This window comes from Lonchura striata, chromosome 9, assembly GCF_050655825.1.
Source record: "Lonchura striata isolate lonStrDom1 chromosome 9, ASM5065582v1, whole genome shotgun sequence".
Taxonomy (NCBI): domain Eukaryota; kingdom Metazoa; phylum Chordata; class Aves; order Passeriformes; family Estrildidae; genus Lonchura; species Lonchura striata.
In genome coordinates, this window is record NC_140711.1 from 1,719,525 (window position 1) to 1,745,506 (window position 25,982).

At 37.1% G+C, this 25,982-nt stretch overlaps 1 protein-coding gene across 6 annotated transcripts in view; it reads right to left on the reverse strand.

Annotated features, from left to right (window-relative positions):
* Positions 1 to 25,982, reverse strand: part of CLSTN2 (calsyntenin 2) — a 350,034-nt gene that overhangs the window by 197,309 nt on the left and 126,743 nt on the right. For 5 of the 6 annotated variants that reach the window (XM_085587480.1, XM_031505652.3, XM_085587484.1 and 2 more), the window contains one exon: positions 24,761 to 24,883. In XM_085587480.1, the coding sequence (XP_085443606.1) occupies positions 24,761 to 24,883 (123 nt within the window). Of the gene's footprint in view, positions 1 to 7,793; positions 7,862 to 24,760; positions 24,884 to 25,982 lie in introns of those variants that run through there. The other variant, XM_085587482.1, reaches the window with a different exon arrangement.

Sequence of the window (25,982 nt, forward strand, 5' to 3'; positions counted from 1 at the left end):
ATGATTTATCATTAAAATTTTAGGCTAATAGGCCATGTGAAAGCCTGTAAGAAAATGTATGAAACACTGTCTGTGTTTTAGTGAGCTCCAAATTTTACATTAGAAAAAGATGACAGGTGATAATTGACAGTATTAGTATGGTGATAAAACTAACTGGAAATAGGACAGTGTCCTTAAAGGTTACACACTAAAAACCAGAATTCAGACAGAAAATAAGCTAGGTTTCTTGTGACTCACAGTCATCAAGTCAAGTTTCCTTTATTTTTACCAGTTTTTTTGATTCTATTCTCTGTATTCAATGCAAAATAGGACAGGAAAAGCACACAAGTTAGACTTAAGAGTGAAGTCTCTGAGTCTCTCAAATGATGCAGGGTATTGCCAGCAGAAACTTTTCCAAAAGATCTTCCTGTGAGGAAAAAATCTCCTGTAATGCTTCAAACAGAGCTGAACCAGCCAATAGCTCCAAGTCTCTTGCCATGGACTTTAGGTGGGATACAGAAAACTTTTACCCCTGAATACCATATTGCATGTGTTTGGCCTTCATCCCTTGATTTTTCTGATAATAATGGATTATCCATTTGGTTACACAGCTTAATGAACACTGAAAGTGTGAGCAGTTGGAGAGTTTTTCAGTGGCTTTATTTAAAGATAATTTTGTCTCCACAAAAAGGAGAGGAATAGTAATATAAAATGCAGGTGAACCCAATGGGAAGAAATTATGATGTCCAACTCCAGTTCAGAAGGCTGAATGATTTCTTTATTATAACTATGCTAAAATACATTAATATACTATTAAACGAGACACTAAAACTACAAACCTACTTTCCCTAACTACCATATCTAACTCACTCCCAACTCGTGACCCTCTCTCAAGAGCCCAGCCCCAGGTGGGTTGGATTGGCCATCAGGCTCAAACAATCCTCACCAGAGTCCAATCAAGCAATCAACCCAGGTAAACAATTCTTCAAACACATTCCACAAAGGAAAACAAGGAGCATAAATAGAAATTGTTTTCTCTTTTTTTCCTCTGTGCTGCTCTATGAAAAAATCCTGAGAGAGAAAGAAATGTGCTTGCCACAGAATAGGGCATCCAGGCAGAGTCACTGCCATCTGCATGAAGATGCTATGTTCTGGTTCTTCGTTTCTCTGAAGCACAAACTACTAGTTCTGCCCAAGACGTTTGATTGTGTACAGGAACATCTGACAGGCTGGAAAGCACCAGGTCACTAACTGCAGATCATGTCTCTAGCAACAGACTACAGCAGATTTAGAGCTGTACCTATGCTGATGTTTTTCAAAGCCATGGGAAAAGAACCCCGAAGTGTTTATCTCCCTCCTCCTGCAGCAGAGGACAATATTTTGCTGAGGTCACACAGAAATCTCACCTAAACAACAAGATACCAGTGCAGGAGCCCTCCAGTAATGCAACTTATTTCTGGGACTCTAAAATGTCTCCACTGAATAAAGAAAGGCTGATATGCCTAATTTTTCTAAAGCAGAGTAGTTCATCCTTTTTCCTGCTTTAATTTCAAGTATCCTATCATTCAGTATCTGCTGCCCAGCCTAATGTAAAGTCATGAAGTCTAAAAATACGGCAGAACCCACCAATCTTCTCATTTGTATTTTTATTAATTTTTGAATTTAAAATGAATTAAATACTCATATTGATTTCATAATATCATAGAAAATAATTTAATACTTTTTCCAAATTAATTAAACTCCACTGAACTCATCTGCTGCCATATCAGCAAGGCTTCAAAAATTCATAAAGGCAGCTGACAGTCCTTGTTAACAATAGCTGTTCCTCATAAGACCACTTTAAGTTCTCTATTTCAGCAAATTATAAAGCATGAAATAATTTTAATGACAAGTTATTATTTAAACAGAATTATCATACCAACTTTTTTTTCTACAAGTGGACTCTCTCACTTAGCTTGTTTCTGTTCCAAGTGTCTAGCAAATTAAGGAGGATCCTAACATTCAAAAGATGTGATAGTGAAAAATTTGGCTTAGCAGATATGAAGAACGTAGTAAAAAATTCAGTGGCAAACCTAAAACATAGATTACAAAGGATTAGGTCTCAATAGTTGTTACAATGCAGCATTCTAATGATAAATTATAGATAAGCAGAATATATAACAATCACCATCTCTGCCATTTATTCTTTAAAAGTGTATTTTAAAATTGGCTATTCGTTGAATAAACAGCCTTGATGAAGAAGGAACGGCTAAATCAAGCACTAGTGCTGGCTGCACAGAATCAAATATTTAATTTTGGTAACATTGTAAAGTATGCCTCTATGGAAATGTTTATATGAATGTACCCACTCTCTGTAGAAAGGTCACTAGGAGAAACAAAAATCTTAGGGAATGTGTGAAACTGCTGAAGCAGCTGTGATATATGGATCTGCTGCAGGGTTGGCCAATGCCAAACACCCTTGCCATGATCCCCCACCCTCTATACAGAAACCCTATGGCTTATGTCTTTACCAATGATAAGACGAACACAAAAAGGCAATCCTTGAACTCAGAAATTTAAAAACTGCACAACTACAGAGAAAGCAAATAAACTTATTTATTGGAATAAAAATAAAAACCTATGAAAAACAATTACTACAATTTTTAAATACTAAGGGCTCACTGCACTCTTCCCATGTCATGAATCTTACAGCACTTAATAGTTCTGAAGTATTTCTCATCAGGGAGCTGGTAGTCATCAGAATCTCATTACTCAAGCAGCAGCATCCTGATTGTTATCATCCACTTATTTACTAAATCAGATGTGAATATTCAGCCAACCACCATCATGTAAGTGGAGCTCCCAGGGGAAAGTAGCCTCGCTATTTACTATATACAGAAGAAATGCTGCTCTTTTTTTCCCTTGTATAAAATACGTAAAAGTTTCTGAGCCAGGGATTTCTAATGCATTATAACTTACAAGCAACTGGGTTGGCTAACAGCTGTCAGAAAGATTAAACCCTTGCATAATCATAATGAAAATCTAATCAACTCCCCAATTAATATCAATTACTTTCAGGAAGAGTTAAGAAAAATTGTGAATGTTAGCAAAAATATATATCTGAAGTATAAGACAACATAAAAGAACAGAAAATTGAACATTATTAAAGGAATTATTTAAGTCTATTCATAGGAAATTACTTTAGCTACAATTAAGAGGTAATTACATGTCTGAATAATGCACACCTATTCAAGTCACACTAACAAAGCCTGAGACTCTTATACTTAGCTACAGCCACTGAAAAGGTCAGGAAATATCCTGGGCGATTTCTGAACCTGGACCTGAACCTGAAAGTTTATGCCTCCTGGAGTGGTTTACAGGGCTTCTCATGGCACCAGCAATTCACTGCTGTGCTCCCTCTGCATGCCTTACACTGAGCCCTGTCCTTAAAATGACTCAGTTTCTTACCATACTGCATTAGCTCTTTAATTGCTCAGTGTTTGCCTTCCAACAGCAGCTCAGTGCAACATCGAGCCAGCCCTTATTCATCACTCCCTGTGCATTTCTCCTCTTCCATCAGCCACCTCCAGTTAAATGTGGTCTGGCTTGTAGGGAAACATGCCTAAAATAAACATAACATATAACTCAGAAACTTCTTCTAATCAAATGCAGTAATGCAAATCCCATTCTCTCAAGTCCAGATAAATGTGAAAAATTCCAGAACTGCCAGGTACTAGTTGCCATCCCTGTTACAGAGTCTATAGTCTTTTGTCTTAATAGTCCTTAAATCCTGCAGAGTAACCACTTGTGATTCTGGCAGGATCTGTTTGAACCTTGCTCTGTTCCTCACCAAGTCTCAGCACATACTAAGAAGGAATCATCCTCCTCTTTGCAGCACAGAAATTTTCAACAGCACACAAAAATTGGTTTGTGTCTTGAAAAAAATAAACACTCAGCCCTCAACAACTACCAATTTTCAAAAGAGCTGATTGAAATGCAAACTGATACTGTAGAGACGTGTGGCTGGACATTTCTTGCATCTCCCTGCCCACCCTCTCATTTCCTGAAAAATGCTCAGAGCAGGAATTGCAAATGCAATCCATTTTGTCACCAAATGATGGACACTTTGGTCACCAAGGCAAGAGATACCTGTACTACAATAATTGTACTACAATTGCTCAAATTAAGAGAGAAAATGTAAGAGTAAATCGGAATTAGGGCAGACATATAGATGCCCTGATGTCAGGCTGAGTTCTTTGCTATTGGCAGAAATTCTTGCCTCTACATGGAGCATCATTCTTTATTGCACAAAAAGGAAAGGGAAAAAAAAGCTTTGCGGAATAAATGCCAATCATGAACTGACTTGTAAAGTTGAAGTGCTCACATCCAGTACTATAACCCAGTGCCTCCTTTGGCAGAGAACTATCATTCTACCCCTCAGAAAAAAACTCATCCTAAACATGTGGAGACCCAGAGGGCCAGCAGCAAATACAACACCTTTGAAAAAGGATACCAAGGTGTTCTGACTTTGGAAGACCTAAAAATAAAGACATTTAAAGATTCTGACTCTTGAAAAATAAACCCAGTGAAGTTGATGTGCTCAGTTACACAAGGCACTAAGCACACTGCCAGAAGCCTCTTTCTGAATACTGATAAACTCCAGACCTTTCTAATCTGTAAAGACCTCACCAGATTTAACCGACTGTACCTGAGAAGGATCCAAAGCTACCAAAGAAAACTATATCTCAGTCACAGTCAAGAATTTGGGGGCATACCTGGGCTTTCCCTTGCACACAGCACAGAGCACTCACCAGCCATAGTTTTAGTATCAGGGAATCAACAGTAAGCACAACATTTACTTTTGGAAAACCTAGGCAAAACTTAATGTTCAAGGTGTGTACTGTGTTACTGAATATGCTTATGCAGGTTAAGAGATTTTAATTTCTAAGTTGCAAAGAAAAGACATTTCTATTTGGCTAAAGTATTCCAGGCTGGTTTTCTTCAAAATATGGGCTCCTCAAAAACACAGATTAACAGCTCTTCTTACAGAATGACAAAACAGGACCAACACAACAAACAAAACAGAAGACAGTTACATTAAAATTAGATTACCCACCGGAAAAAAAAAAGTATAGGTGGAGACATGAATGACATTTTATAAACTTCTAAACCAGAAGAATAGTATCCATCTTAAGGACAATCAATTAGATGTTAAAATATCCAAACAGTGTTTCTTAATGCTTTACATTTTAGGCTGTGTGTTATCTGGGAAACTGGAAACAAAACTGAGAGAAGGGTGCAGTAATTATATTCTTGTGATGTACTGAAAACATTTTCCATGAAAAAAAGCTTGCTAAAACAGCAAGACTTCAAACTGCTATTTCTGTTCTGTTCTTGTCATGGAAATTGCATTGCTTGACACCACACTGGAGACTCCCTGCCGTATGCTTTTAATGCTTTAACAGGGTGGATTTCAAATCCTTCATAAAATAACCAGAAGCTGACTGAAAGGGGTAATAAGGAACTATTTACTCCAACTGTATCTCTAAGCAAATATATTTTAACCCAAACCTTTTTCAACATCTATTTAAAAGTTTCTAATGATAGAAATGCTAAACTCCACTAGTCTGATAGTTAATGATTGTTAGCACACCATAGGATCTCACAAAATAAAAATGAATAGCAATGGATCAGAAGTTCTCTTGCTGTAATTTCAAAGTTCTACTCTTTGTTCTAGTCCTGACAAGCAGAGAAGGACATTCCAACCTTCCTCTTATCAACCCTTTCATGCACCTGAAAACTCCTTTGTTCCCGCAGTCCTCTCTTCAAAAGATCAAATAACTTGAATTCCTTCTAAGGTCTCTCCTTTGGGATCTCTGCCCATGCTTCCTACAGTCTAGCATGACTCTGTGTGTGTGCACAGAAAAGAGCTGCAAATAAATAATGGACATAGCAAGAAGCCAGGAATCCCCATGCTTACAACACACAAGGAAAGGTATAATAGATGTAAAATTCAATTATTAAAAGATGTCTTTTCATGTTTTATCTTCTTGGTGAAAATTATTTTGAGAGAGTCAAAAGTGAGAAGATTTGATCCTACAAGCCAAACCACATTTCATTCATTTAAAGCCCCTTTGAACAGCAGCCAAGGGACTTTTTCTTGGCCTAAGATCATCAAATAACAGGCAAGGATGGGGCCAAGGAAGGTTCAGCTAGTGGAACCAGTGGCCTGCATGAGGAGCAGCACAGGCATTTCATAATTTATGATCTTGAAACCAGAGTTAATTTTCAGGCATATGAAAGTTGGACATGAGTTGTACGGCAAGAAGGAGCAAAGTTACCCTTGAGATTCAAGTCCAGTGGGAATTTCAACAGGATGCTTGCACCTCCAGGTCATGTTCTGTACACTCCTCTCAATTAAAGTCCTGGTAATTAAATGAGTTTGGTGGAATCAGGAATGCTTAACTGGTTCTATTTGCTTGTCTTTATGAAAAGATTTACCCGATTCCAAACATGAGCATGCTGGAATCTGTTTTCTTTGTACATGCTGGTATTTCAGCCAAGTGCCACAAAGGACATGCACAACAAAGGAGAACCTTTGCCACTTCTGGTGAGTATTTTATTCTGTGAACAATTCACTGCACTCCCAGAACTGTTTGTAGGAAGATGCATTCATCAATAAAACTTTGTGATAACAACAACACAACAGTCCCGATCACAATCTTCTCACCTGTTTTTGATTTCATTACTTTTCCACTCCCACAAACTGGCTTTTTGCTTCTAACTTAAGCCACTGAGCAATTCCTAATTTATGCAGCTCTGAAATAATTGCATAAAATTTGGAATTGGATTTTATTTTTCCAATAACAACGAAGTACCATTTTCACAGATTACTGTAACTGATTATTTTATAACCTGCTCATTTGTGGCCAACTCTGAAATCCTTTGCAACCAGCATATTTTTGATTGAACTACAACACGAAGCATTTTAATTCAATGTTTTAGACCTTTAGGCAACAAAACAGTTACAGAAGAAGGAAACCTTTATTTAACACAAAAGGGAAAAATTATTTTTGTATAAGTATAAAGCAGTTGACTGATTTAAAGTATTTTTATTACATATGATATAAATTCACCAACAGTGGGTCAAAACCTGCAGGTTTCTAACTAAACTCAATAACCAAAAAATTATTTCTGGATTACTAAAACATGTCTAGAGTGTATTAATATTATAGCTATCAGTTCTTAAACGTATGCACAGTTATATACCTTTATTTTGTATTGAAGCACTTAATACTCTGAGAAATGACAAAATGGATTTATAATCCCTGTTACTTTTTAACATCTCTCATCCATATGGTTTATGCAAAAATACTCAATGCTATTGATTACTTAATGAAAGCATTTATGTGAATGTTCAGAAATATCCTAGAGTTAAGGACCTCAGCTACACGTTTCATGAAGATGAATGTGTTTAGTTGTAAATCCATCTGTATTGCTTCACACGTTCTGTACATAAAGCTAAAATTATGAACCAATAAAGCCAGTAAAATTTGCTCTGTCAAATTTATAGCAAGAATGAATACACACATTTAAACACTAATAATTCCTGAAAGCATTTTAGGCAAATAGGTATAAAAAGAGCTAATGCTGAGAGTCCCTAGAGAACCAAGTTCAAGTAAGTGAAATTCACTTGATTCTCTACATGCCTGAGAAGGTCAAGATAAGGTTACATAAGATTATACGTAGTTACAAAGTTTATTGGCTGTGTGCAAATGTCACTTTAAAACAAAAGAGAAAGAAAAGTAGTATGTTTAAAGTATTCTCCTTGGTACCTTTCAAGAAATAAGGAACCTCAGCTTGCCAGCTCCTGAAAGGTCTCCAGGTAAAGAACTATGAAGATCTAAGAATAAAAGCAAAGAAATCAGCATCTCAAGCTTTGGCATTTTTTAATTCCAGCAAAGTCATTCCAATGTGTTGTGAACATTCATTTATATATCTACATGAATATTTAGAAAAGAAAGACCAACCTACAATGACATCTGTAATTTCAATTAAGACACTGAAAGATAAAAAATGGTAGAGCAAAACTCTGGGTGTTTAAAGCTTCTCTTCTGTTTTAAGGCTTTTATTATTATCCATTACTCACTTATTTCCAGCAGCATGGGATATCTTCAGGATCCTATTCCTTATTCAAATTAAGAATGCTAATCGTACTGAATTTTGATTACTACTTTGCAGGGTTTATTCTGCTGATGGTTCTTTTCCTATGTTGGCAGCTTGATAGATATTGCCATGAGCAGTTAAGTAAAATAATTAACTGAACTGATTTTCTTCCTCCTGGAAGTAATTTTGTTTATATGCTTGCTCCCTGCAAATCATAGCCATAAATAGAAGCATTCAATTTATCAAAAAGATTGGCTGCTATGAATTATAAAAATGAAATATTTAGACATCTTTGTAGAATGGATTAAATGTCAACTGTGTCATCTAATACCAGGAAATATCTATTAAAAATACATTTGATAGTAGATATTTTCTTATAACACTAAAAAGCTGGGAAACAAAAAATTCTTAGAGTATTGCCAAAATGAAAACCATGCATAATTCAGTACTCAAATTGAATTTTAATCTTTTCATAATGCTTGGGGAAATATTTTATACTTATGAAAATTAAGGGAGATAAAGAACATTACAAACCAAGTAAGTGGTTTTATGTTCAGGCAAAAATGATACAATAGCCAATAGAAATAGGTTATTTGAAGCAGTGTGAGGTATAGGAAGCACCCTGGACATTACAAATTCACATCCAAGTTCACAGGACTGTTGAAGGAAATTAAAAAATATGGTATGAGGAACTCAGGGAACTTTTCATCCTAAAAGGAACAGTGAAGTTTAAACAGAAGAAACTGAAAGCAGAAGCTGCCCATAAGCAGAGACTGCTGCATTTTCCTCTGATGATGCTTAGAGTCTTCCCTTGGGACAATTCCACTCCCTGCACTGAGTTATTGCTGCCTCCTCAAGTGCCCGTGGCACAAACCACTGCTCTCCAGTGAAATCCTGCTTGTCTTCCATACCCAAGGACTAGGGGGGTTCTCAGCCTGAGAGCTGGGAGAGAGAGCACTTCCAAAATCACTTCCTTTTGGATTGGTAGAAGGATCATCACCACCACCACCAAAGCAATCAAGCATCATTACAGTTGGTTTCAGCACCAAGAAGAATCCAGGAGAAAGAACCAGCAATGACATGGCATTTCCACTGTGAAAACATTGCATTTCTTTAGGGATGTAATAGAGATGTGCTTCTTAAATTTACAGTCAAACTCCCACAGAAGCATCCCAGAATACATGTAAAGGACTATTTGACTCTTGAGTCATCCCTCACAGCTGGCTCAATAGGTCTATAAGAAGATATTTCTAAAAGGGAAAAAAAAAAACAAAAAAACAGCAGTTTCACTACCGCACCCCCTTCAAAACCCTGGGAAATCCCTGTTCTACAGGACCTTCTTCTCCTATTCCTCCTCAATTTTCATAGCTTGGAATAAGTATTTGTTCTGATTCCCTTAGGTACTTTGGTACTGTAGTCTTGAGGTTCTATCAAAAGCAATTCCTCAACATGTGGGGTAAATCTTTAGCAGCAGGGAAGAGTATCTACTCCTGCAAATTTCAGCCCGGGTGTCTTGGAGGACTCTGATGTACAAATAAACTTTTTGCACAAGCTGAGTCTTTGGGAAGAACTCTGTCCCTGTGTGCTCCAGAGGGTTGAGCTAAGCACTTAAATAGTGATTTCTACAGTGAACAATGAACTTCCAAACCAGGAGAAGTATTTCATTTACAGTGCCCAAGATTGCCATGCCATGCAGTTGCCACTCATCCTGATGCAAATCCCAGCTCAGAGTTTATTGGATATTACTGCTGGCTGCAGCAGATGGTTGCACACTTAGAATTAGTAATCAGTCATGAGAAGAAAATACAGAGTGGGAAAAAAAAAAAAAAAACAAAAAAACCTCCCAAAACGGTTATTTCTCTTTTACTATTACTTTTGCTCATTTTCAGCCACACTGAAGATTCTGGTCTTCTGGCAATGATAAAGATTGACTGTTTTTCTGCAGTAGTTGATTACTTCATATGTAACTGGATTTTGTTTGATAGTCAATTTTTTACTTGTTCAAGGGCTAGAAATTAAGAAGAAAGGTCCATCAGGAAGATTAGTCCTTATTTTGCTGAGCACAGGAAGGGTAGACATTAGAATTATAGCATTTTTACAGGGGAGGCTGGGAAAAAAGCCAAGGAAGTGCTGTCAGCATTTCACTGAAAGAGATGAAAAGTAGATCAGGACTTGAGTCATCATTAACAGAGAAGCGGGTTCAAACAGCTCTTTAATATTTAATTCTGTATGTATAATTTTAAATCCATTACACTTTTGATATTTTCAGATCTAACAGTAATTTATTTGCTGCAATAACATGGCTATAATAATGAAATAAAAGATGCACTGCTATTCCAAAAAACCAGAGAGGGACGGAAGGTGGTTGGGAGTTTTGGCTCAGACAGAATTCTTGGCTTTTGCTGTTTCCCTGTAGCAGGTGGATGGTCAGTTTTCCCTAAATAGCACTATCTTGTGTCACACAGTTCACACAGACAAAAAAGAACACTGACATATTTTATCATTATCAGGTTTCCCTCATTAGTGTCTAAAACATGAAAACTGTTTTATTTATCAGGGAAGCAATTGCTTCCCATTGGAAACCAAGAGACGTTATTTAATTAGCCTCAGAACTGAGGTATTGCAGCTGCCCACTCTTTGAAGCAATCAGATCTATTAACAAGAATAAATTTTAAAATACACATTTCCTATGCTTGTCTCTGAAAGAAAAAGCATTCACTGACATCACAGAATGTAGCCTATTAAACTTGTCAATCATATAGTAAATGTGAAGCCATTAATAATTTTCTGACTATCACAAATATATTCAAAAGGGCTTTTTAAAACAAAGCTACTTTCTTGATATAGAAGGGACAGTAAATGAGAAAAGAATTGTTGGGACCCATGTATGGCCAGACTCATATTGCCTTCAGTCTTTTAGCAGAGTAATGAGAACTCATTGTAAGTCAGATGAAAATCTGACTTATTTCAAACTAATGGTGTCCATTTTCTTAATAAACCAGAGCTCATCTATTAAGTGCACAAATGGTGTCTGGACTATTCCAATAATAATAATAAATAATAATATTTATTCCAAGAATAAATAGAGTGTCTCAATGAAAAGCTTTTTATTTTCCCTTTCTGAAAAACATTCAGAAGGAAGCAGCAGAAAGCAGAAGCTGCCAATAGGTGCAGCCCTGACACACGTCACAGACGTGTGTCAGTGCAAGTCAAAGGTGCTAATGTCAGTGATGAGATCATTATTAGTTCAGAATTCCCGTGACAATTGCAGTACTGTGTGGCAGGAGAAATAAGAGACAAGAACCAGACCATAAACACACACATTTATTTGTGGCACAGCAGAAAAGGCAACTTCCAATTAAGTTTAAAAACCTACAAATAAATGAAAACTGTACTTCCATTGCCTGTGGTTAAGACCACTTAGAAACAGAGAGAGAAATACAAAGCTTTTGTGTATAATCTCTTGGATATATCTGTTGAAGTGCACAAATAATGAAGAGCTGAGAATTCTCTGTCCCCTGCAGGAAGGGCTGAGGCCCAGCACTGCAGTTTGCATTTTCTTGACCTAATGCACTGATGACCTGGAATAATTTGAGAAACAAAAGCACATGAGAATTTTGTCTTTAATTTCTATTTGAAGTACAGACTGTGATAAACAAAATGGCAAGAAATCTAAACTTAAATGCTTATCAAATTAGACAATTAAAGAATTTGCAATAAGCCATGAGAGGCAAACAGCTCCCTCTCAGGACTGATCTATGTCTTTTGAATGTCCAATGTAAATAAAATGAAACACTCTTGCGGGTTTTAAGTTGCTAAGAATTTTTCCTTCAAGGAGACGAATATACACATACATCTTGTACTTTGACCAGTTTGGACAAGGCCCTAAAACTGAAGCAAGTATGCTTTAGAAAATGGGAGAGGCCACCTTTCCAAACCAAAAGGAAAGGCAAGGAAGTAGAAGTTCAGACGAATGTTGGAATATGAAAGAGGAAGTATTGTATACATTATAGTCATCATGGCTGTACAGGGAACATGAACAACAGCAATTATATTAATATCAGAATATTTATTTCAACAGATTTCCTCCACTGATGTTCACTGATGTTGTTGTACACCCAATGATGAAGGGTAATCAACCTGGGCACTTCTTAACTGACTGCCCAAAATCTGTGTCAGATGAAAGAATTAAATACTGATTTCTGAAGGCCTCTGGGCTCTAATTCCTTCTAAGAAGAATTTTATACACATACTCTGGATTAAAGAAGAAATTCTATGAATTTATAATCTTAAGAAAAAAATTAACTGAGTGTGTGGATAAACTGGCTGCCAGGTGAGGTGGAAACACCAGCTATCAGATCACAGCCTTAGTCAATTCAGGTATTTGCTGACAACTAATGGAAGAAAGGGAACACTTCTCTCTTCCCCTCCTTTTATCAGTTGTTTCCATTGTCATTAGCAAAACAGCACGGAGTGGCTTAAGCGCAGAACACTGAAATATTCATTCCTGTGCCCTAGTTTTGTGCTCTGAGCACCCTCCTGAAGTGTGGTAAGTTACTTATTTTGTTTTCAATTTTTTAGATAAAAAATTGATTGATTCTGACCAATGCAAACCTCCTAAAAAGCCTGGTTTTACTCAAGTGGCAACTAAAGAGCCAGCACAACGAGAGCGGCTTTGGTGTGCTCAGAAAGCAGAAAACCACAGTGCAATATCACACACCCAACAGAGTTTCAATGAACCATAGTGAACGATAGCACTTCTTTCTTCATATGCAAAATATTATTCGATCTGAACATTCTTCAGATTAGATGAATACAAACTCAGAAGAAATATTATGACTGTAGCAATCACAGGACTACCTGGAATGCTCAGCATGTCTCTCCTTTCTGTAAATTCTGGCTTCTGTTTCCTAGATTTTATCTACTGACTTATCAATCTCAAAGTTAATTGTAACATCTACTTTTTTCAGATGCTTATTTCAGCACCTTAAATTACTTCTCATCAGTTTTAGGAAACAATGACTCAGCTTTCTCTTTTTTCATTCAAAGCCAAACTTTCATGTTTTAAATCTACATTCACTTATCTTCTGATGTTTGGATTTTTACATCTTTATCATAGGAACAGAGTTAAAAATCTCCCATTTTCATAATAAAAGTATCCCAGAACAAACTAGTAAATATTTGATGTTATTTATATATGATTTAAACTTGCAATCTCAAGATAAGTCAGTATCTCCTACAATTAAGAGTCAGTTTCAAGGCTGAGTGTAAGAACTAACTTAATCTTCAGTACAGCAGTTTGAAAAACTGCTAGGAAACTGTATGTTATTTTAAACAATGTATGCTATTTAAGCAAAGTAGCTATACTTCAGTTCCTTATTCTGAGTCACAGACCAATTCATACAGAAATTGCGCCATGAGCAAAATGTTTCTGAAAATTCAGATTAAGTTTAATGACAATGCAAATTTAAGCACTACCTTAGCTGCAGCATGACAGTATTGTCCTTCCAGAAAGTTATGCTGAAAACCCAAAATGTACACAGGCTGTGTCTCCAGATGCCTCACCTGTTTATCTAATACCCCTCCTCCAGTGTTATTCCAAACCTCAGCAAGCCTCCATGTGCTGAGGCAGCTTAAGACATGGCAAAATAATTAAAAATGTATTCTGAGATGGTCTATAGATTTCTGACTTAAGGGTTTAATTAATACATTTGAATACATTAAATACATTTCAGAATTATTTATTTTCAAGTTTTTTAATTCAAAAATTCTCTTGCTGTCTGAGAAACTGTCCTTTTTATTTTTCACCTCTCAAGAAGTCAGGCCACTCCTTCTACACCTGCAGTCACAGCATCAGGACAGACATACATGAAAGTGTTTGTCCCCTAATGTTTGTTCCCTCTCTTCTATGAAGATAAATAAAAAACTTAAAAATAAATCAGCACAAGGGAGATTATTTCTAGATATAAAATTCTGCTCAATAAAGCCACAGTCACTGGCAAGAAACATTTTAAGCAAATTAACTTTTTCCTGTATGTAAAACCATACCAAGAAAATGAATTACGTGGGGACTCTGGAGAAAGCTGTGATTTCTCTGCTTTCGCATGCAGCATAGAAAAGCACTTTGCAGTAAACAGTAGGCAGGGTCTGCTACTTCAATCTTGCAGATTAAAGCAAAGGACTGTTTTGTTTTCAGTCCATCAGCTCAGCCCCACACCCAGCAGCCCTTGGCTACTGCAGTACCACTGATAACCTGCCATATGTGGCATGTCCTATAGTAGCACTCTCAGAGAGATGGACCAAAATCAATAATGTTGTGTTTTCTAAAGGGCTCTGAAAAACTGACAGATGGCAACAGCTGGGGCAAATTCCATTCAAGGAAGCACTTTTTAATCAAAAATTTTACATAAAGCATATGGGGCTTTTTATGGCACATGATTTCTCTTTCATTGCACATGATTCCCACTGCCTTTCATGCTGCTGTTCTAGCAGGCAGCTCCCACACAGCAGCCAGTCCCCACACACAAGGACAGCACTGAGGCAGAAATGGGCAAACACCCATTTGAGCCAACAGAGCTGCAGAATTTTGCCCTTTGCTGTGTCCAGTTTTAGTGAACTGCTGCAGAGGTGAAGTCCTGGGAGAAGAGGCCATGCAGAAACAGCTCCCAGCTCCAGAGAAGCTGCTAGGGGGGATGTAGAAGCTTTGCTGTCCTAAATAATGTATTCTAGTCCAAAAACATCTGAAAGCTGATTATAAATTGGTGTCATGCTTTCAATTCTAGCATGCCTATTAATTACAGTGTTATATTTAATTTCTGTTCTTTGGATGCCACACCAAATACAATGCTCACTGTTCCTGTCTTCATTCATGACTTTTTTTCATTAGCACACCTGGAAGCTCTCCAAGGCAGGCAGCAGTAAGGAGCAGAAATCTTGTCAGAAATATCCATTAAATCTGTCACAGGCACTAACAAATCAATCAAGTACCAATGAGTCTTTCAGAATTTTTTTGAGCAGCTGGTTAAAAAAGGGATCAACCTGACTTGAAAACTTTTCAGCAACAACAAAACACACTAGGCCTGACATGTTAAGATTATTATATCCACTGTTGCAGAATCACAGTTACTTAAATTTCTTTGTCATTTGATAGGAATAAGTTAATTTCAAATGCTCAAACGAAATTTAAGTTTGATTAATTAAATAATTTTAAAGGAAATAAGTTATATTTAAATATAGTTTTTTTTATGGAGATGGATTCCTATAACAGGTTGGCAATTGTTCACATTTGTTAACCCAAATTATTTTTCTGTTATTTTAAACTTTATATAAAGAGCAAGTAAGTTAGAATACATCATGATTTCTAAAAAACAAACAAACAACAACAACAAAAAAAATTTAAAAATTACATTTTTAAAGGTAATTGTTTTGCAGTCTTTATATCACCATGGTAATTGCACACCAACTAACTGGAGTACCAGTCAATGGATTAACTAAAAACCAATCACTTCCACAAAATAGTTCTTTTTCTCTCAAGCTTTGTATAATTTTCTAAACTTCACATAAGATACAGTGCTGTAAGTGAGGGAAACTGAGCTATGATATGAAATACATTATTACAAACCCAGTGCAAGGCAAGTGTTTGTGCGGATGCGAAGTGCATACACTGCTTAATTGTGTCCAAAAGCTGCTATTACACAAGAGAAGTTTTACAATAATGTGTATCATAAGTGCCTATAACACATATGTCTATACTTCATACCTACCAAGATTTTGTCTGTTCACGCCCTCCTCGGTTTTCTGTGAGCACAGAATGTCTCAAGCTCAGTGTTGTGCAATGGGGTGACAAATCAACAAAACCCTTGAGACTGACACAAGGCACTGGGGAGAGGCAGAGAGCAAGAATCCCAGAGTGGGACCACACAGCTGTCCAAGGAAAGGATCACGACTCTCAGGAGATGACTGGAGTTGTGTGGATGGGATCAGGTGCCCATTTTTCATCACTTGATCAGCCCAGAATGTCCTCCTTGATTAAACTGGTCTGAGTCAATTGCTGGGCAGCACCCTGATTGCCACCAGGGCAGGAGGAGAATCTCTGTCGAGCCTGGGAGTGGCAGAGTGTGTGATAATGCAAAAACCTAACACAAATGATATATTGTTTTCTCAAAAGATTCTGAACTCTACTATGTTTATGTTCATCACCCCTACAATGGCGGCAACAAACAAAAATAAATCCAATATTGCCTCCACTGTCCCTTCTACAGTGCCTTTCAGTCTGAGAAACAAGAATCATCCTGACATCAGACAACATTTAAAATAATATAAAGACTTGGTCCATTTAATACAGAAGCATTGGACTTAATTTATAAATGGAGAGGTTGTTTCCAAATTATTGAAGAAAATTCCTATGTGCCAGTCTGATGGCACTGTTACATCCCATATAAACACCTGTACCATAAATGGTTATGGAACAGAAAACAGCTGAGAATAGCAAATCTTCATTGTGCTGGGGCTGCACTCAGAGATGCACAGTGCTCCACAGTCACTGAGATAAAAGCACTTGGGAGAGGTTTTTTAATAATCTAAACACAGTAAAATGGACAGTGGAGGAAACCACAAGCCAGAAGAAATTGGTTTGATCCATTTCACACAGTTAGAAACAGGAGATTGAGCAGAAAATCAGTGACCTAAACCACCTGTCCAGAGTTTGAATTCTTTATTTTCTCCTTCCTCTTCTTGCTTCATAAAAGTAGCATCCCATGCATTTTTTAGGTGGCCCTAGCAAGAAAAGGGATCAACAGCAGTTTCAGGCTATTAGGAGTGTTTGCTCCTGTCCAGAAAAATATGGTTTTTTTCCAGTTGAGTGGAAAGAAGCAGGTTTAAAGAAAGGTGTGGGCTCTTATGTATTCCTTCCGCAAGAGAATTATTGACCAATAAGCACAAGGAGCTCCAAAGAATAATTACCTATTCAGGCTGCTCTTTTAAAACTTTTTTAATATTTAGAAACCATTACCAACAAGTGGCTTGTCCCTGCTACTTTACATTTACTTAGGTAGTTCCGTTCTGAGGAAAACATTTTAAAGACTTTTGATTTTATTTTTAAAGCACGGTGGAATCCTTCAGTGCCACTTTTGTTGCAGTAAACTTTTAAGTGGTGAATATTCCAATTCCACTTGCTGCATTACTAACACTTCCTGGCATTATAAATTACCTTTCTAAGTCTGTATAAAGAATGCTGTATGCTTTTACAAGCAATCCTTTTTGATTTTCATCATCATTCACCTAGGAACATGACAACACAGTAACTCACACATAAAAGAAAATCATTTATGTAAAGGAAAGAGATATAATTGAATTAATGGGTGGACCACAGATGGAATGAAAGTGCGAAGAAAATTATTAGAGTGGAATTTCCATTATTTGGCTCAGTTTGTTCCTTTGAGACCTCATTCTGCTCTTTCATCCCCTCCCTCTGAGGGTTCCTCCTGTTATTGCAGCACTGGAAGTTAAAGATGGGTACAGATTTTGGATTCTTCACACACACTGGAGAGCAGAAGTGAGCAGCTCAAGTTTACTACTTCTTGAATATCAAATAATGAAGAGAATCAAACTACACAAGAAGAGAAAATGCCCTGGGGTATCATTCCTGTTTGCTTCAACTGTCTCACCATAAATCTTCATAGACTGGGGTTATGCTTGCTAGCATAGTTATTTAAAATAATTTATTTTATATCAATACATATTAGAAAACATTCATTTCTATCTGAAATTGTAAGAACCTAAGCAGTTATGATTTCCACTGCAATCTTAATGATGAGGGATAACTAGAGCAGTTTTACATTTTTCAGCTGCTCACACTTCTTTTAACATATGAGTCTGCTAAGACCTCAGGTAACCCTCCATGTATCACTCAAACCATAAGAAAATAACTAGTCTTCATCCTTTTTCACCCCCAAACAGATCAGTTTCCTCTGCTGTCTTTCCTGTGATTTTCAGAATTTGAAATCCTTCAGGAACCAGCTCTGATTTTAGAGAATGTCTAAAAAGTTTAGAAACCACGCTTAACTCCATAGCAAACTTCACATCTCAAAAGCAAGTTTCATCTTAATTCACAGTAAAATGCTTAATTGCAGAAAAAAATTGTCAAAATAGTACCTCAACAAAATAAATACTTTCTGCAGCTTTTAAAATACTTTGTTGAAAATAAAAGTGTTTATACTTCATTGAAATAAATGACTTTGTATTTCAGCTGCAGATTCGGGCCCATTGCAATGGCTGTCATACAGCAAGGCTTCATTAGTTTCAAAGGGGTGTGACACAAAATCTATATCCATCCTCAGAGCATAACAGCAGCAAGAAATTTTTGAACCGATAGGCTTAGCAATTCCAGTACTCCCCACTCAGTTTTCTCCCTTGTGTTCTGAATAGCCCAAAAGTTTAAAACTCTATTTTCCTGTACAACCTCAGTGACAATCTAATTTAACATACTATTTTCTTACTTAAATGGTTATTTAGTACACTTCAGGATTATAAAATGATAGATTCTGTCCCTGTTCTATTGTCTAGGGTTGTGATCCACTGTAATATCCTGCCCTATTTTTCTAAAGATCAAGTCTTGTACATAAAGAAAACTACTCAAAAACAGTTCAAATGTATCACAAAAGACTATTTTCCATAAGTAGTTTTAAAAGTCCAACTGGATATCATCAGACTGGAATTTGTTGGTTATTTTCCTTGCTTCTTTCTACCTTCAAGTAATTTAGCATATTTAGGTGTAATGAAGTATCTCAATGTTCCCATTCCTTATTAATTTTATTTGTCAGGAGGAACTTGCATTCACTCCCAACTCAAGCACATAATTCTCATTTTCTCCCTAACTCCTTTCTCCTGCAATGAAGACCCCTTAGGAGCCACTAAAATCTCCATCAGAACAGCCTGAATCCCTGACCCTTTAGTCTTCTTTGGACACACCGATATCACCTACTATTATTTCACAGCTGTAAAAATGACTAAGAAAGGCAATCACAGAAAATAACCAAACTTAAAAGCCCTCAAAGCCCTCATCTCTGAGCTTCAGGGACTAACAGAGGTTGCTGTGAGAGTGATTGGTTTTTTGCTGCATTCTAAATCTGAAACCTGAGCATGTTTATTACTCTTAACTTTACTGAATGATAAGCAGCATCCCTTAAGTCAAAAACAGCATCCCCAGAATTAACTGTGCTATTACCAATCTTTTATTTTACCTTAGATTAGGATCACTGGGAAGAGATTAGGTTTTTTGCCTTTGAAGGCTAAAGTCTTAACTAATTAAGCTACAGTAATAAATGTAAGCTTGAAAGCTAGAAATCAATAATCATTAAAAAATTCTTATAAAAAACTGTAACACTGCATGACTTTGCCTGCATGTTGCATTTTTTTGATCATGCTTCATTTTCACAGAGAAATATTTAACACAAATTAATTCTGGGCATCCTAAACCAACTTGTGTTCTAAGTCTGGCTGACAGTGAGTAGAAATTACAATATTCAGAATGACAATTTTAGAATAACTTCTGTATTTTCAGTGTTGCATCAAAAGGACAGTTGCTGTTATTAATACCACTGTTTTTCAATATAAACACACAAAGAGGCTGGACAGCTTCACAGTCTGAAACAGAGAAATGGGATTTTCTGTTCAGTCCCTGGGTGTAAGTGGGTTGACAAGTGCTGGATTTGCTGGGGCGTAGCTGAGAATACACACTCCTCTGAGCTGCTAAAACAACAAAGACGATTTGGAGAGTTTGTGGTTGCATCTTGTCGTTTAGTGGATATTCTGTCACCCTTCCTGGCTGTTTTTGTTGTCTCCTTATTCTTTACAGTGTTTTTAGCACAGCTGAAACACAGTCAGAGACTGGGACTCCATCTGTCCAGGAGATGTGAACTAGAACTGCTTCTGAGACACAAATTACTTGTCTGAGGGGAGCCAGACTCTCTGATCTTGCTAAGAAAGACTTTCTATAAAATTATCAAGAGCATAAAAGTAGCTAAAGATGTAATGGGCCAAGTTCATCCTGGTACAATTAGCCAGCTCAGCCTTGCTGGGACACAAAACGCTCAAATGTGACTTTATCAGCCAAGAAATGGAGGCACAGTGACAAGTTTAGCTCTTTTTTTCCAGGATGAGAGTGGACATCCATCACCTCACTGCCCTGTGTAGGAATTTTTAAAATTAGGGTTTTGAGTAATTTGTAAAAGGTAGGCTGCTTTGTCTGCTGCCTGGGATGTGAGCTGCTGGCGTTTTCCCAGTGTCATAGCCATGCAAGGAGGCTGATGCTGGCAAATGAACAGCTCGAGACACCTTCCTCAGCAGTCCCATCCCATCTGTGATTTGTACATAGCCCCAGGCCGGCGATACCCTGAATGTTACCTCCTGTTTTCCTGCTTCAGAAAACACCTCGAGCAGCAGAAATCCTCTCCACACCAGGCTGTTCAGATGCTCACAGTGCTTTTAGGGAGTAACATAAAAGGCTTCTGCACAAAAAGAGTTTTCTCTGCACAAAAAAATCTGCTGTGCCTTGTGGATAGCACTAAAACAAATGGGCTAAAACCACTGTACAGAAAGTTCAGACCAAGCTTCATGAAAAACCAGGAATATGGTGAAGTCTGCAATATATCACCCAGGGAAACTTGCATCTCTGCCACTACAGACCTGTAAGATTAGGACAGAAAACTGTTTCTAAGGAAAGACAAGGGGCCTGCCTTGGGCAGAAGCATGGACTGAGGACATCCTGAAGCACCTTACAGATCTATTTTTGCACAGCATTGCTGATGAAATGTAGTAACTGGAATACAGGTAGATGTCTCTTCCAAAAGCCATCCATCATCTCATAGCATTTAGTGAGGGACAGAATCCTGACAAACTGATTCAGTAGATCCCACCTTGTTTCTAGCCAAACTAGCCCTAAGCCTGAACTGTTACAATTTCTTTGTGGGTTTTGTAGGGGTTCATTTTCTGGGGGGTATTTTGGCCAAGGGGAGGCAAGGAGGGTCAGGAAATGTCTCTGATACTCTGCAAAAGACAGGATGCCATGGTGAGTTTAGTTATTTTAAAGTTCGGTTGTATTTCAACACCAGTCTGTGAAAATCCTTTTTGAGCCAGGACTTGAAGAAATGAAATATGGAAAACTGCTGATCCAAAACTTCTCACACTTACAAGCTTATACTGGTATTTTCAAACTTTCCTTCCAAACTAGGAGACAAAAATTACAACTGCATTAAAAAAATAGTTAGGTACGTTTATACCAGAATAATTTTAAGAACCAGGACTTTACATATACTTCAATTATTCACAATAAATTCATTAGATAAAGAGACACAAAAAGCCATTCATTGCAATCTTGTGAAAGTCTTTGTGCTCCAGTTATGAAAAATGCTGATCACATTTGACAGCCAGCATTTTCACAGGCACATTTAGTCCTGTTACTCTCTCCTTAGTCCTTCCTGGAAACACAGACCTCCTGCACAGAAGACTCCTTTTTCTCCTGTCATCACCCTTGGTGTTAAACATTATTAGAAAGAGGTGAAAAAAAAAGTGCAAATTACAGTAATTTGTTCCTGTGACCACTCAGGTTGGACATGCACTATAATGTGTGCATTCCTAGAAAGGGTTGACAGGCTTACCTTAGTAGGCATAGTGATGAAAAAAGACAGAGGTATTGGGAAAAAAAGTTAAAGTTTCCATAAGTAAAAACCAAAACACTGTTTGCAGTTTGGAGTAGGCCTGTGCCACAAGTAGCATTTAAACTAAAAAAAAGGAGCTCATAGGAATGGGCTCAGAAAGCATATCAAAGCACTAAGGTCAGGTAAGAATCACTGAATAGCAAATGCCTCTTAACAGCTTAGTTCTTAGTAACAAAGCAGTTACGTGGTGAAAAATTATTTTCCCAGATGAAAAATACGAAATGCATGAGCTGCCTGTGCACCAGGGCAAGCAGCAAGGAGCATGGTGCAAACACAAGGACTAAGTTAAGCACATGTCCAAATGAACTACACCCTCACTAGCAACACACAAATATGGAATAAGTTAGTAGATAAATGTATTCAATAAATAGGCATTTCCCCTACCATGACCTTCACAGTGGTAAATCCTGTACCATTCCCTAAAGCTGTCCCTGAAGGAAGACCAAGACTTCAAAGGGAAGGCACTGATAAGAGCAGGAAGATTTCACAGTTCAGATAACATCCAGCCCTGTCTCTGTGCAGGTGTGCCCTGAGAACATCAGCCTGGAGGGCAACTGACACTGTGCCTTCTGTTTTGGTTCAGTTCTGCTCCTGTAGAACTCCTGCCCATCTGCAGTGAATGGCTACATAGCAGCTGGGTTGTTGTCTTTTTTGTTTGGTTTGAGATTTGGGTTTTGTTTTGGTTTGTTAGAGGCAATCTTTTGTCAATAGGTTTTCTGTGTGTGTTTTTAAAGTCAAATGCATGCTTGTTTATTTATTTCTATAAGGCAGCACAAATCCTGATGGAAGAGCCAACCATCTGCCTGTAAATTACTGCAGGGGCTGTTGCAGAGGAAGAATTCACATAAATTTAGTCTTACTACAGTTTGCTCAAGGAGATCTCAGCAGACATTTCAGCACAGATCAGAAACTGCTCCGATATATTCTTGAATCCGGGCCCATTAATAAAACAGCCAACCAACCAAACATGGAGAACTTTCCAAGCACTAGAATACTGAAAATATTAACAGGCTGATGATAAAGGAACTGTTGGAGCTCTGACTCTCTATTACAATTAAAGACTGATATGTAACTGAAATGTCCACATTTAAATAAATTATGGCCATAAAAGATAGTCCACATTAACACACTATAAAATGTACAGCTACTGAAAATTGTTAATATTGTACTTGTATCTGTTTCAGTTTCTCCTACTAAATACATTATGCAAATTGAATTTTCCATAAAAACCTTTAATAAATTAAGGATATTTTTAAACCAAATAAAAGTACATGATATTAAATCAAAAACTACAACAGAAATAGTAAGTTCCTCCAACAATTTAAAAAGACAGGAGTTTTTTTCAAAAGTGCATAGAGGTTTTTCCAAAAACATAGGGAATGCAGGCCCTTCAATTGAATGAAGGATTCAATCAGTACTATAAAATTATGCCTGGACTGCAGACCATGAGGCCAAATATTATCAGGAAATAAACTACTAATACCAGGGAAAACACAGAAAGTATTTATCCTTGTAAGAAGTAGATACTTCTCAAAATATAAATACTTCAAATCAATAAATCGAGAAGCTAAATTAAAACTACTGCCTAATGTAACCCTTATCACAAAAGCCATTCTGTCTGTGTAAGTTCAGTATTTCAAAGGATGGTTTTCTACATGAAAAATAAATCACTATTTAATGAAAAATGTGTTGATTCTCCCAGTGTAAAAGCTGATGAAAATAATTAAGCTAATGAATTCCCAGTCAAAAGAGTTTGCAGTGTCCGTGACAAAAGCCCGTGATTAACATCCCTGGAAGGATCCTAAGGGAATGCAAGCAAAAGAACCAAACACTCACATTGATAGTGGTAAAAAATGACAATAGCATCTTTTCACTAGGAATTGATCTTCATGCAGCCAAGAATCACTTGGCACCATGAGCAACAAACAATCTTGATACTAAAATGGGGGTCAATAAATAAAAAACATTTAGGAGCCCTGGTTTGACAGGGTAGGAGCTGATGCCAGTGTAAGCTTTTGGGAAAAGTGACTGAGAACAATTCTTTCAGGATGCTGTAAAATGCTGTTTGGGACAAGAATTTGGACTTTGCTTCCTGAATATGAAGACTCCCTGAGAACAAGGATACTCACCATTTCCTTTCCTTAGAAAAGGTGAAGATTCTTAAACAATACCATCTTTTTAACAACTACACCATCTTAAGATCTTCATAGTAGCTATCAAGCTTTACTATTCCCTCTTTTCTTCAAAAAGTATTTTTAATGAAAGAGGGAATTTAAGAGAGAACTTGCTCGACAAGCAGAATTCTGCTTAAGGGACTCAAGACAGAAAAAGTGTCAGGTAAAACAGACTTAATACAAATGCAAACTTGTATATGACATACATCTATCATACAGCAACCTGAGCAAAAGTGTTCAAAAATTCCATTAAATTTTCTGTCTGAGTCTTGACAGTTATAAAGTGCTTACACAGTAAGATATGATTTGAGCAACTTTAAGTATTTGTTATACATTTTGTCCATAGCCAGGGAGCAGAACAGGGAGAGAGAAAGCAGGGGCTGTTACTGCTGAACAAAATTCTTATAAAAAACTGCATTATGTATTATTACTTCAGGCAATTGCAATGATTAATTTCTATAAAAGCAAATCCAAGTGTAATTGTGTAATCATTGTGTTTTCATTAAAAATATATTTATAGTGGGTGCCTGCTGTATTATTCTCTTTATTCTGTTCTACTTCACAACAAATTCAGTGTAGGAAACACCTCATTTCAGGATCTGTGGGCCAACAGTCAGGTTCTGAGTACTCACACACAACCTTTACATGTGCCCTTCAAATATCACTAGAAATTCCTTCCTTACAAATGCCAATAAATTCAAAATGCAGTCCACAGGCTCAAATGCTGCTGCTCATGTGCATTCCTACCTGCAAAGGGAACAGGTGCATCTTTATCCAAAGCAACCAGGGGAGGGTCCAAAATCACAGTGTCGTTGTTTTCAGTTATGATTCCATGGTATGATGTCTCAATCCAGGGTTTGTGTTTATTCACTAGAAGAGAAGAAACCATGCCTAATTAATTTGGTTTGTGTTTCATATCTATTCAGGTCATTTTATCTATAAAGAGAAATTATTTAACACACTTCCAATATTAATAGTATTACTCAAAAGCCACTATCAAAATCCCTAGAATAAACATTCAAATATAAAAGAAAAATGACATGCACATTGTACTGCACTGATAAGGAAACCAACACTTCTAGATAGCCCTCCAATTAAGACACCAAAATAAAAAGGTGATTTTCAAAATATTTATAATGTATTCTCGACTGTCAGCCTAACTAGTTTAAGACAATTTTGAAGGAATTTCTTTCAGTTGCAAAGCCCTGGTACAAGAGAAAGGGCATCCCCACAAATCCAACTTGACAAGACACAAAGCAGAAGGGTGGGCGAGAACACTCAGCTCTTGGTCATCTTCTCACTTTGGATTTTTGGAACAATACCTACAATTACTTCTGTGTTTTGTACATTGTAGAGAAAACAAATGTCTTCATTTTAATTACTGATAAAAGTCTGCACTGCTTCACAATTTAACCAGAGGATCTGAAGTTTTTCTGGAAAATCCTGTCCTTCAAATCCAGCTGTTGAACATTTGGATATTTGGCCTTGAAGCACATAAGAAGATCACACAAAAAGACACCTTAAGAAGAGGCTACACTACACCATCAGATTGCCTTATTGCTGAACCCTCTCCATTTACAGTCCTCTCACCATCCATCTCCTATTGACTGGAAAGGATGAAGACACAAAATGAAATGGAAGGGGAAAATGTAAGAGGCTTATCTTTGCTCTGGTTATAAATTGAGCTTTCTTCCTGCAGGCACAATCTGAATGTTATGTCACTGCAACTCCTACATAAGGAACACAGTGGTGACAGATAAATGAATTTCAGTTTGAAGAATGTACTCCCCCAGGCAAGAGGGACACTGCACCAAAGAATATCTACCCCATTTGCACCAAACTCAGATGCAAGGTAATTTCTATACCTATTATATAGCTGTGTGTACCAAAAGCTGAGGAAAATACCTGTTGATTTAACAGAAATCACCTCAATGATGGAGAGTTGACATTTAGCATGAAACCAAATAAA